General features: G+C 44.1%; 1 protein-coding gene across 1 annotated transcript; it reads right to left on the bottom strand.

The window, feature by feature from the left end:
- Positions 1–8,526: 8,526 nt before the first annotated feature.
- Positions 8,527–8,799, bottom strand: CCR75_008328 (uncharacterized protein; the record flags this gene model as incomplete). The annotated part of the gene is made up of 1 exon (XM_067966381.1): positions 8,527–8,799. The coding sequence occupies one exon, from the start codon at positions 8,797–8,799 to the stop codon at positions 8,527–8,529; it is 273 nt and encodes a 90-aa protein (XP_067817193.1).
- Positions 8,800–13,886: the final 5,087 nt, after the last annotated feature.

A 13,886-nucleotide genomic window follows, 5' to 3' on the forward strand; every position in this document is an offset into this window, starting at 1 on the left:
TTTCAGCCGTCGACGTTGGCAGCCATGAAGGCATACCACGTGACGAGCTCATTGGCCTCTGAGATAAAAGAGAGCTACAGTCAGGACGACCACTGTCGCCTGCTGTTGGATCACTTCGGTGGACGAAAGGTTTCCCTTCCGTCGCACCTGAAAGCTAAGCTCAATCGCTTTAGCTACAGCGATGGCCTGTTATGGCATCAGCTGTCACCTTGTGATCCCTTGATAATCTATGTGCCTCATGACACAGATCTCAAGCTGATGATCCTTCACGAGCTCCATGATGCGCCGTCTAGTGGGCATCTAGGCCGTGAAAAGACATTCTTACGAGTGTCAGATGAATTTTGGTGGCCACATCTATATAGATGGGTGGCCAACTATATTCGCTCCTGCAACAGTGGCAGCGCATAAAGCCTGCACCGTCCAGCATTGCGGCATTGAAGCCGCTGTAATTTCAAAGGACTGTTGGAAGTTGGTCAGTCTTGACTTCATGTTTGGAATGCTGTCTGACCACACGGGTCGGACGGGGCTTGTCGTCTATGTAGACAGACTGAACAAAATGGTGCATTTCAGCACCATGTAGCACCACGATGTTACATAAGGAGGCAGCCCTCTTGCTCCTGGATCTCGTGTATCGACTAAGCGGGATACTCAAGTCCATAGTATCGGACCGGAATCCACGTTTTACGTCTGGTTTTTGGCGACATGTGTTTGAGCTGCTAGGTAGCAAGATTCACATTTCGACCACAGATCATCCCCAGGCTGATGGCCAAACCGAACATGCCAATCGGGTCGTGGTGGATGTATAACGCACGATAGCGACTCCCAAAGAATGGGGCAAGCAATTGACCTATGTGGGGTTCACTATCAATAACAGTTCCACGCCAGTACATGTGAGACAGCGTTTTATGTAAACGAACGGCGCCATCCTCGGACACCAGTATCGTTTGTGCGCAGGCCGAGTCTGGGTGGGGGCATGGTGTAACGGGCTAAAATTGCCCTATTGTTACGCAGTCCCCGTTAAGTACACTTTAGGTACATAAGGGGATGGCCAATTACTTAAGTGAAGTAATAAGACCTACAGATTGGGTGTGGTTCATATTGTGACCTACCCTTGTGCATGTGATGCATATAGGTGCATTCCCATTAGGAGGTATGACGGCTAGAGTCATCCGTTACGCGAGGTCTCTAGAAAGATACGCTCGCAATACATAGTGTTATCTGCAGAGATGACTTTTTATGATTGGTAAAAATTGGTATTTATAAAGTTTAAGAATAAATCAGCCTGAAAAATACTTCCTACTTTGTAAGTGCGCACGAGTTGTCGGATTACCGCTCCTGTGACGACACGGGACTAAAGTACTTAGTGCGTTGGGTGAGGTGAAGTCGCTAACGCTCCCACCACAATTATCACTGCACGCAAGAAAAGCTGGCTAAACCGCTTCCACGCTGTACTAGGGTATGTGCTTAAGTAGAGCGTGGTCGCTTTAAGACGTGCCCACCTACAAACAAGGTGAAGTTCATGTAGTGGACGATACCAACACCTAGAGTGACGATACGTCAGAACTCTTGATGTTGATGAGAGGGGTATTAAAGCGTCTGGACAGGCTTGAGAAGTCGCATATAAAATATAAAGAAGAAAGGGAAGGGTGTGTAAAATACGGAGACACACTCATGATTCCGCCTTTGAGCTCGATATGTTTTTCTCGGCCTTAAGAAGGTGCACAAGAATGCACATGGACAGCTTAAATGGATCGTATGTCACGCTGGCGATTAAAGCCTAGATATGGCGATCCAAATATACATGCACATTTTGAAGTTGCTCAAGTATTTGGAGCTCACGGTAAGTTGTCCAATTCTGGCAATCATAAAAAGAATCCGATCAAGGTCAAAATTTGGATAAGCAAGCATATGGACACAGGGTACAAATTAGATACCCGGATGCAAGGCAGAAAAACTCGGTATTCGGCCATCGGCGAACGTGTACTGTACGAAGGTCTCGGCTCTTTTTTTTCTTAAGTGTGATCGAAGATTCGAGCGACAAATCTGGCTGGCTCAGTCTTATGTGGATTTGAATGGCCAGAAGATGTGAAAGTAGATATGTTCGGACTGTACTGCAAAAAGAAATTACGACAGGCAAGTTGCGATGTGGTGGAATCAGTTACCCACTTTACAATACGTGATGAAAAAGGTACTGGAAACATTTAAGATAAGCATCACGCCGACTCAAGCGATGAAGCATTTTACACAAAGACAAGACCCCAGCAGGAGTTGGACTGAACCTTACATGCATCTGACGGCCATCTCGGAAGTTTGCGGAAATGGTGGTAACTATTTGATCTTGGATAATATCGTACAGTGCGCTTTGGAAGGAATGCGAACTGTTCTGTTGGCCAAGGTGGACCACACGCGAACTGATTACTTAATTTGAGCGGAGCAACTTGCTCATTATGCTAAAGCATACGAGTTACACTCTGTCAAGGAAAGAGCTCTCGGAAGAGAAATCATTGGATTCGTTTTGGAGCGCTTGGGGCGAAATGGCAAGGACACGAGTCGATGCCATTGAAGCAATGAAGTCGGACATCTGAAGGCAGCGTGTCCAAAACACAAGCGTTCACATCGATTTAAGCAAAATTTGTCGCTGGCCGTTAACGAAGTGTCCGCAGAATTCTAGGAAATTTTAGAATTTGAATAGTAATTCGAGCAGACACTTGGTAGTGACGAATTTTGGCTTGAAGATGTTGGATTGTGTGAAGCGGTCTGTCTATAACAGAATGGTAAGTCACATAACGTGAGCAAAAAGGGCAATTTTACTATGACAACTATGATTTGTGGCATCGAACGTGTGATAACGCTAACGGATAACTACTTTGCCGAGGGCGTTCAGCATAATTCAATTTCATATGGAAATTTGGATGAAAAAGATTCTACCCCTGAGTACGATGGCTCGCAGCGGGTGTTGATTGATAAAGTATCTGGTCATGTGGCAGATAATATTATTTTAATTCGAAAAGTGTTAGTGGTATCTTCTCGCACGGATCATGCTATCACGGAACCAGTTAGTGCTATAGTAGCTATACTGGATGAAGAAGTGAGTCGGTTGAGCGATGTGTCAGAAGATATTTAAAAAGGGCATATTGGTGGATTTTCACAGATGCTTTGGACATCTGAGCTACGACACCATCGAACGATTAGCTTGTGATCCTTTTTCCGACATTCTCTTGAACGACAAGCGTCGAGTTAATTGTTTAACATATGCGCAAGGAAAGCAGCTGAAGAATCGGCAATTTAAAAGGGACACGGGTGACCACTCACCTATCGATCGTGTTGGAGGGGTCGGATGCTAAGGTTCAATGACGGCTAAGGACCGTTTAAATAACCACTGCATGAATAATTTTGTTGGTCATGACGCAGCTATTGTCGTGTCTTTCTTGCACGTACGAAGGATGCTGCAGCTAAGAAGCTTTAGCATCTTTGGTGATTTTCGAAATAAACTTTTGATTGTCGTGTGCACGTACTTCGCACAGATGCAGGAGGAGAATGTCAGAATTATAATTTAGTTGTGAGAAGACGGGTGTGTTTAGGCAGCGCAGAGAAGCTCGCAATCAAGCTAACAATGAAAGGCCGAAAGGATGCTCAGAACCATTATGAATATTGCCCGCTGTATGATTTTTGCTTGAGATTAACCACTGTATTTCTGAGGAGATGCAGTGGAATATGCTGCCTACATATTGAAAAGGGCCCCTACCAGTGCAAATTTAGGTCGTATACTCCCATAAAGATGCTGACAAAGCAAACCCGTCACTTGGTGAAATTGTTATTTTTGGATCTCCATGTATGTACCGAGACCCAAGATTTTTTTTGCACAACAAGGACAACCTGGGATTATTATTGGCATTGGTGAAGAGACCAAGGGGTACCGAGTCACCCTACCCAAGGATAAAGTGGTTTTCGTAACCCAACATGTACGAAATATTGAGACGTTGAAGAAGAATCAAAATGATCAAGTGCGTGGGTTGGTTTTGAAGAACAGTGAGCTTGCTGTATGAGATAAGTCCGTTCGAAACGTTGGACAAGATGGCTACACAGCTATTTCTCAATAAGTGGAGGAGGTTACAAGTCACCATCCCAACCACATGGCCATTAATTTACGAGCACATCCGAGATCTTTCACAGATAGAGAAGTAATGTAGGTGGGCACGTCTTAATACGGCTACGCTCCACTTAAGAACACACCCTAGCACAGCGAAGAAGCGGTTTGACCGTCTACTCTCGTGTGCTGTGAGGATGTTGTGGTCGGCGCCTTAGCGACCTCATCTAACGCATTAGGTACTCTAGAAAACGTGTCGTTACGGGAGCAGTGATCTGATTCCTCTTGTGCACTTACCCAGTAGGAAATAGTGTTTAGACCGATTTATATGTAATCGTATAAATATAAATACCTATTTTAAACAGTCATAAAATGTCATCTCTCTAGATATCACTAATATATTGCGAGTGTATCTTTCTAGATACCTCGCGAAACGGATGACGCTAGGTGTCATCCCTGCTAATGTGAATGCATCTATGTGCATCACGTACACAAGGATCTAGTGGTGGGCCTAATTACTTTATTTAAATAATTGACCATCCCCTTAAGAACGTACAAAGCGTACTTAACGGGGCCTGTGTAACATTAGATCAACTTTAGCCCGTTACAAGTAAGCTCATCAACATATCGGTTTCGACAGGTGACTTAACGTCAAGGAAGCCCGCAAGTTGACCAGCATGCCAGACCCTTCAAAATGACAGTTAATCAAGAAAGCGGCTTGTTGTAACAGGGGTGTCCCGTTACATAAATATTATTTCCTACTAGAGGAATTATATATTATTTTTAATGAGAGGATATAAACAAAAAAGGACAAAAATTTATTTTTAAATTTGTTGACTTAATAGTTCCAATATTACCAAATTTGGTAGTATTAATGCAATAAGATATTAGCTCTATTGATTGTTTGACACAATCGTCACAAAATACTATTGCGCGGGGCGCAAGTAGGCGCCATAAATAGTAAGTTATTAGTATTATATAGTCGGTATAGACAGATCATTACGTAGGAACTTAACATATTAATACAGATAACTTTTTCTATAATCTAAAGCCTTAGAATTCACCTTGAGTAGCTAAGACTTCTTAGCTACTTAGAGCCTCCCTCTGCACGTCGTGTACGTGAAGTTGTTATGGCGCCTCACGTTTAGTGTAACCTGTGTTGATTGACTAGTACAGTTACTGTGGTCACAGTGCCATGTAATTTGCAGGGGCTCGTACTAATATTCTTCTCAAAGACTTGGCCAGGTCAGAACCGACTCGACAATTCCATGGAGCACTTCATCTCGAGCCTTCTAAAGAAGCTTGAAACATGACTCGCATACGGATTTCACCATTAGTGGCTTCCTGCCTCTGGCGTATGCCACTAATCGAGAAAAAAAGCAACTTCTTTAAAATCGGTCATATTGCTTAGTGGGTAGCCTAAAGTCATGTCTGAGGATTGCTTGCTCAGTCGTCGGGCTAGTAGCCCACAAGCTATGGGGGAGCTCCCTCAAACTCCCCCGGTTGGCAAAAGAGCATTGACGATCGTCAATGCATAAGTGCGCATTCCAGATTTGTGTATTTGTCAACAAACTGATTCATTGGCCAATCGGGCACGGTCGTGAAAGACGGGCTGTTGGAAGGACCTATGGTGCCAAAAGTGTAAGCTGGTGCCTACTTCGGCCTCGCGCATTATCGTCTCGGATGGAGGTGGGCTTTCAAAGATGCTTATGGTTGCTCAACTCACACTCAAGCACAGCGAGAAAGCAGCAAATGTCCTCTGTCACAAATCATCGGAGAGTTTGGGATACTGTCGGACTGCCTGGTAGCTTCAGATTAAGGATTCCGGCCTCTACTCGCTCCTGCATTTCCCGAACTCTTACTAGTCGATGCAGAACTCACTCGTCTCGCTCGCTGGTTCTTGCCATCACCCTTCCGGTAGGGAGTCTTTTTGCTGGGCGCTTGAGCACCAGCAGGGACTCTGGCATAGCAGCGAGTTATCAATTTCTGCGCTTGCCGCACTTGTAGCAGACTATGTCTAAATTGCCCAACTCCGTAAGAGTGGCATCCGACCTCTCGGCTGACGGCTTACATCAAGTTGTCGCAGAGGCACTGTTGAAGTATTACTCCTCAACTAAGGCAATTTCGATTGCCTCTTCCATGGTCGACGGTACCTTTCCAAAAAGGACCTGTCGCGATAGTCGCGATAGCCGTTCCCTATCCGTTCTTGAGCGTGGGCACCTTAATATGTTCCGCTATTGGTCCACAGTATAGGATGCCGACAGCACTGCAGATAGTCTAGCAGAGATCGATTTGACTGTCGCGCCCCAAAGAAGCGCGCTTGAAGCAACAATTTTTGTTTAGCGGTAGACACATGGTGCGAGTCTTTGTCTTAAAGATCGCCCATGGAGGAAAGCCTTATCGCCCGCCATATCCGCCGTGCAAGCCCACTCTGAGGCCTTGCCGTGCAAATGTGACATGGGCGTACGAAACATCAGGGTGCCGTCCTCGATGAGCTGCGCCATGCCGCAATGCTCTACGGCTAACAGCCAGTGGACAATCGTGTGCCGTGCAGTTCCATCAAACTTGGGCGGATCCACTTGACGGTCTTTGGCTGATACAACCGGGTGGAGAGTCTCTCAACAGCCCCGTTTAGAGTCTCGTCTCAAAGCTGCTCACGCCTAAGCTCTTCCTGAATCTGAAGGGCGTAATTCGCCGCAGCATGGGTATTGCCTCGGAAGCAGCCAGAGCACAAATGCCTCAAGCTACTCCAAATGAGCAACATGTTGCTCAGGAGGACTGCTCAAGAGCCTGGCCAGGGCTTGCACGGCGAGTCACTTTGCCAAGTACTCTCCCACCTCCTGCTGACGTTCGGAAGGTGTGGGAAGTGATCCCAATCAATATTAAGGTTCAGAAAGACGAGTCAAAGGACTTTGGTGCTACCAAGTGTACGCGGGCATTTCTATAGTAGCCACGCTATACTTAAGCACACACCTTCTATCGTAGTGAGGAAGCGGTTTGACTGCCTTCGCTCACGTGCAATGAGGTAGATGGTGGGCGCCTAAGCGACCTCACGCAACGAGCTAAATACCTTGGGATAAGTGTCGTCACAGAAGCGGTAAATTGGCTTCACGTGCGCACTTGTAAATCAAGAGATGGTTTAGGACTGATTATATTAAATATAATTGAATATGGAACCTTGTTGAAACAAGCAATAGATGCCACCTCTGTAGTTGTACACCCCTACATTGCGAGCGTATTATTCTGAATACCTCGGATTACGGATGACGCTAAACGTCATCCCGTTCAATGATAATACACCAATGTGCATCACATACACATGGGTGGGTCACTTTGTGCACCGCACCTAAGTGGAGGTCCAAGTACCTACAATGAAGTAATTGACCATCCCGTTAAGTTCACGAAGTGTACTTACTGGTTTTGTGTAACATAGAGCAACTTTAGCCCGTTACACTAACGAAGCACAAATGATACCTTTTTCTTTAATCATATCATGTTATCACCTTAAGTCGTCGTTTGGTGCGTGAAGCACTAGTATCCTTTAAGCCGCATGGATTAGAACCTAGCTGCTCTTTCCCGCAATTTACGAAAGATAGGAAGAATTTCAAACCGACATAATGCCAGGAAATGGCACGTTACCCTTAAATATTGTATGAAGTTTTCACATGATTCTTTCATTTCAAATAAGCTCAATTATGCCTTTGAAACCCCAATCAATTCACTGTTCCAATATTGCTGCTGGTTGAGTATTCTTCTCGAGCTTGGTCTAGAATGCATCTTGGTGTTGAATTTTTAATGTTAATTTATCAACTATTAGATATTGTATCGTTAGTCACGCCCTTGCTTTAAAATTTTGTTGCCGAAGTAATTTTTAACGGTGGTACAAATGCCGTCATAAGTGTAAATAAGAGTTTTAGTCCCTTGAGAAAACCTGTGTAAGGATTGACACGGAAGATGTACTCGTGACACCAAACAAGCTTCCAATCATAAAGCTTTGACAAACATGGCGCTTTAATGGCAAACTTTACTGAGCTGTGGCATCTTGAAAATTGTCAAAAATGTAAGGTTTGTTCTCATAGCAAGTGGGTGTGTCATTATCCGCAAGAGTTGATTTTTGCATCGATGCTGCTACATCTTCTTATTATATGCTATTTTTGAAAAGGGCAGCCCATTACATAATTAGTATTACCGTAAGAGATCAAATAAAAATACGGGGATGTTAATGACACCCCATTTCGGTTAATGGCACCCAAGATTAAGTTTGTATTTAATAAAAACCAAATCCGACTAACAAATTGACACCCTTGCAAAAACATACAAACTTGGTGATTTTTTTGTTCTCGCTTCCATTTCACGCTGTTAAGCAACGCATTTCACGCTCATTCAATTAATGTTAAAGGGCTTTTTGTTTGGGGTTTCTATATTATTTACGTGGTTATTCAATTTAATAATATATGTTTTTGTTTGATTACACGAGAAAGCACCTCACAGATCTTGTCGGCAGTCGAATTCAATATCACCATATCGCCAAGGTAACGGCGCTGCTTCTTGACAACTTTTTGTACATTCCGAATTCCGTCCACTTTAGGCTTTTGAAATTTCAAACAGAGCGAAGCGCCTTGCGGGCCGTGCGGCTTTATCCAGTAATCCGGCAGCACTTTTACCATCACGCAAGTATAGCGAAACCTGCATGCAACAATTGTGGCCGTCATTGCCGTGTATACGGCACGACAGTGTCTTGCTCCACGTCTTCTATGTAGGAAATCGCGGCATCAAAACCAAACTCTTCGGTCACAGCAAGCGGCTTGATCCAAAAAACTGCTTCTATGCCCTGAAAGCTCAGCATCAAGCGAGCGGAAAAATTCGCCGTTATGTATGCTTAATTTTCGTAGTCAAGAAAGCGACGCGGACAGAGCCATCACAAGACACATGATCTTCTTTGTCAGGTAGAGTAGTTGCCGTCATCGAATTAGTCAGCACACACAACGTTGCGACACACCTTTAAAATCACTTGCTTAGACTGTGCGTCTTCAAATATTCTTTAAACGCAGTCCATAGGTACGGAGTCCCAGCACTCTGCCAGAACAGGCAAAATCTGTAACGGATATGGGAGTGAAGCACTAGGGTTCACCCGGTGACAAATTATACTGGCGAGGCCAGGAGAAATCGCGCACTACAGTGATATAAGTTCTCATATCCACGATGTCTAAAATTGGTGAATCGTGACACTCATACACGATGCGTAAACGCATATCAATATGGGTCGGGATGACGACACGAGGTGTGTCACCAGTAATGGCTGTGTAGTACAGTATACCATGGCGGGTTGCGTATCGATCCGCCGGAGATTGATACAAATTCGTGAATCCTTTTAAGGATTATTGAGATGGATTTATAAGGTGATTCACTAAATTTTAAAAGCCTTACCTTCTTGATATGATTTTCTTACGTCGTCAACTAAAGTTGACGACGGAAAGCTTATTGTTGGTACAAAAGACTCATGTTCATTGTTGATTTGCGCAGCTGTCTCGTCATCGGGCCGGTGGGACAGGACATCACCGACGACATTACGTCGTCCTGGTTTATATTCCACGGAGATGTTATACTCCTCGAAGAAAGACAGCAATCTCACCATTCTTTGCAAGTGGTGTGGACTGCTTACGGCCGTGCATAAAGACGCATGGTCCGTTTATACAATGAACGGTCTATCTCTTAAGAAGAAGATCCTAAACTTTGCCAGCTCATATTTTATGGCAACGAGTTCCTTCTCATGCACTGGATAATTGCATTCAGCTCGTTGAATCTGGTGTGACTACGCGCGCTGCGCCGTCTGTGTCATATTGCGCTAACGCCTAGTCGATTGCAAAATCGCTGGCTCGCAGACCACATGAACTGGTCTGTCTTGGTCCGCAATCGCCAGGACTGGTAGTTGCATCAATCTTTGCTTGATACCCTCAAAAGAACGCTGACATTCAGCATTTAATGTCCAGTTTAAATTTTATTAACATTGAAAGTTATATGTACTGTCGTTTCGGCACAGTTGCGGAGTCCTCTTGGAATTACGCCGATAAGCCAAGGAAATTTCGAAGTCCGTTTGCACCGACTGGCTAGGCCAGTAGTTGATTGCTTTTGTCTTTTAAGAATCATTGTGTGTATGCACTTCATGAGTTTTGCATACAACTAACTTTTGGACATAGATACGATAAACTTCATTGCCCGACCTTTCATTCATGGCAGAGCCATCAAAGAAGACGTCATCAAGTTACTCGGTGCAAAATCCCGCACCGATCTCAACAGATTGCTTATGCTTCTATTGATTGCTGTAGAGGCATCCTTCTGCTACTTTATGCGCACAGAATATGAAACAGCAATGTGGGAACTTAATCTCTCACATGGACCGCTGCTAATGGATCAGTGAAGAAGTTGTTAATGTTCACGAGGCAATGGCCACACAGTTTTTCGAACCTGGTATCAGGTGGGTTTCGTCTCAAGCGCCTTTATCCTCAGGCAACTCGTGCGGTACGGATTCAGATAATACCCCTCAAATTCAATCAAATCCTTATAATTAAGGCTTATCGTCAAGAACTTCCAGGATTGAGACGTAAAACGTTTCATTCGAGTCTTCTCATCGATAACACTTTCGTCCATCGATGAGCTGCTGATAACCCGTTCGTTCTCATGATAATTATCGCCCACCGAATATTGGCCACGTACTTGTCATATGTGACGAGTACGCAGATCTTCTTGTCTAAGCCACTACGCAGATCAATCAAGAACCGGTTTGGTTCTGGCGTTGTCAATTGATTTATTTCCGAATTATAGTTCGGACGCACTATCTGATCAAGTGTATTTGCGCCTACACTTGATCCGTTTTGTTTACTAAGACATTTAATGTCTTAATTTCCTCTTTGGAACTTATTTCCAAAGGTACCTAGGAGCCTTTGATAACATTTTTCTGGGGAGTTGAATTCGCAGATTCTTGGGACTTATTTTTTAAAGTCTTATTTGTCGAGTATTCTTCCCAACTATCTCTAGCTAGCTGTGGTTGCGCAACCACAGCGATGTTCACGACGACTTTCGCTACGTCTCTTACAGAGAGGAGTTGGATATATTTTTGGACGTTGCTTTCCAAGCAAAAAAATTTGCTCGTTCCACTAGAGTTATTCAAGCAATCGAATTTCGACGCTGCCTGTGCTTGTGCACAGCCGTCGCTAACTACGTCTATGTCACTATGGTGGCCTTTGGACGATGCCTGTGCTTGTGCACAGCCGTCAGGATCTTAATCCACGGTGTGATGAATTTTCACACTGAGGTCTTGTGCAGTCGGGCAAAAGCCCGAACCACAAGTGAGGTCATCGCACTAAGTCGTTGGACTTCCACATGCTTGTGAACGCTTCAAGACGCCTCGCGTTAAGCAGATGAACAGCTGATGAACGAAAGGCAGGTATCATCACGGCTTGATGCTGTCAGTTATGCATGGCTCGTTCTTTCTGAGCCATGGTAATCCTAGGATGACATCAAATTTGTCATCCAAATTGAGTACACTGAACTCCATCGTACTCTTTACTCTATAGCGTGTATTGGATACCACTATACGTTTATTAACTGTTACAGATGCGCCTTTTGCTTCGCGCACTGTGATCCTCGTTAGAAATATATCGCGCTCAATAAATATGAGTCTGCGATCTTTGAGCGATTTACTCAATATGAAATTGTTCGACGCCTCACAATCGACTATAGACTTTAGAAGAAATTTAGTTGCCACTATAGCTTTCAAGGTGATGAGATCAACCTCATCACCTGAGCGAATTGCACACAATGTTTGTCTGTGAGGAGCAAATTTCGCCCAAAGGCCTGCAAATTGTTTTGACGTTGATTGATCAGTAGGGCGTTCCGCACCTACTGACCCTGACCGTTGACGATCCGGCTCTACGTTGCGATTCCGCAACAGCGTCGAATTCGCGTCCTCAGATCGACCTCCTAGCGGAGATCAATCATATCGCTTAGGGTTTCATGGCACTGGTGAAAGGAACTTAACTCATAGGCGTTGTAGCCCGTCTTTTGACAAAGATTGCATTTTTGGATTTGGTTGTGACTTAATGAGCAAGTGTTCTTGCTCTCTACGAGAGGTCCATAGATTCAAGGCCTCCGATTTCTTGCCGTCTCGAAAGACGATAAGCTCAAGAGTGGACGAAAACCAGTTTCAAGCTGAGTACTTTTTCCTCTACACAGAATGCTTGGTCTAGCGTCTCTAGTTCAAGCCGCAACACGTTAGTCTTGACGTGACCATCTGCAACACCTTTAAAAAGCACATTTACACCTTTAAAAAGCACATTTAGATGTAATTGTTTATCTATGGATGACTCATGATGCAACTGACCAGGTATCGTGTATGCTGAGCATAAGCGTGAAGGTGACGCTTGCCCTGCTTTAATTCCAGGAGCTTGGATCGAGCCTGAATTCTGCACGTGCGGCTCAAATGTTTGCCCGAGCTGAGCCTTAAAGACCTCTTACGACCTAAACACCAACGGGTCGTGAAGCTTGAGCCTAAAGCCAAAGATCTGGCACATCCGGCTTAGTTGGACATGCCAAATTTTACTTTCGTGGCATCATCATTGATGCAGCGAGCTTCGAGGCATCGTCTGATTCGACGAACTGTCTTAAAAAGGGAGTCACCTTCAACTGCCTTAAACTTTAAGATTTCGATCTTTAAGCTTTCGGGTTGACGCGGAAGCGTCGCCCAGCTAGCAGCATGTAAATTCTGCTGTCTCAATTGTTCCAACTGTCGAGTACGCTATTCTTTTAACACCTCCGCAAGTTGAGAGCCTTGCTGGTGAGCAAGGCCACTTTCCCTGCTTCTCCACGAGTTCATGTTGTTTATAGACGGGTATGTCCGCAAGTTGTTCATCTTTGATCAGAGTAAACAGCATGGCGCCAATGGCTGTTCCGCCTATGACCGAACTCATGCGTTCGATTGCTCTCTATTCAAGGTCACTCAAATGATTGGACCTTCCACGTGTTGCGTGATCGCCTTCTTGAGTACTCTCTCCACCTTCATCCAAACAGTCCACGTTGGACGGAACTTGCGCAGGCTGTTTAACGGACTACGAAGTGCTACCAAGTGTAACGGGGCACCCTTTGGTAGTACCGATATCAGTACTAGTCAACTTTCACTGATTACAGTGAAGGTGGGGCGCATCGACTTCTTCACATACACGGCAGAGGAAGGTTCTGAGTATTTAAGAAGTGCTAGCTACTCAAGCTAAATTATAATGCTTAGAATAGAGTAATACTAATAGTGTATTAATGCATTTTGTTCCTACGCAAAGATCTTCTATCTACCCCTAATTTTTTTAAATTAATAACTACTGTGTGTGGCGCTTGCTTGCGCACCGCACAATCGTGTCTTGTGGCGATTGGCGGTGTTGATTGTACCTTAAGAAAACCAATCAATAAAACTGATGTCTCATTGAGTCAATATTCTCAAATTTGTTAATATCACAACTATTGAGTCAAAATTAATAACGATAATATTTTTGTGTTTCTTTACTTTTTCCTCGCTTAGAAGATAATATTTATTTCCTCTTAAAGAAAATAATATTAGTGTAACGGAACAATCCGTTAAAGGGTAACGGGGTGTATCGTTACATGAAATTAACACTTAAAGGTTGTTAATTAATATATTATCGAAAAGGTAGATAATATTTGGAGGAAATTACTTTATATAGTAATGTCCTGAATTCTTATCCATAAATAGGTATAGACCATAATGTCTATTTATTCCGCAGACTAATCATCT

The sequence above is a fragment of the Bremia lactucae genome, linkage group LG11 (genome assembly GCF_004359215.1).
Source record: "Bremia lactucae strain SF5 linkage group LG11, whole genome shotgun sequence".
Classification (NCBI taxonomy): domain Eukaryota; phylum Oomycota; class Peronosporomycetes; order Peronosporales; family Peronosporaceae; genus Bremia; species Bremia lactucae.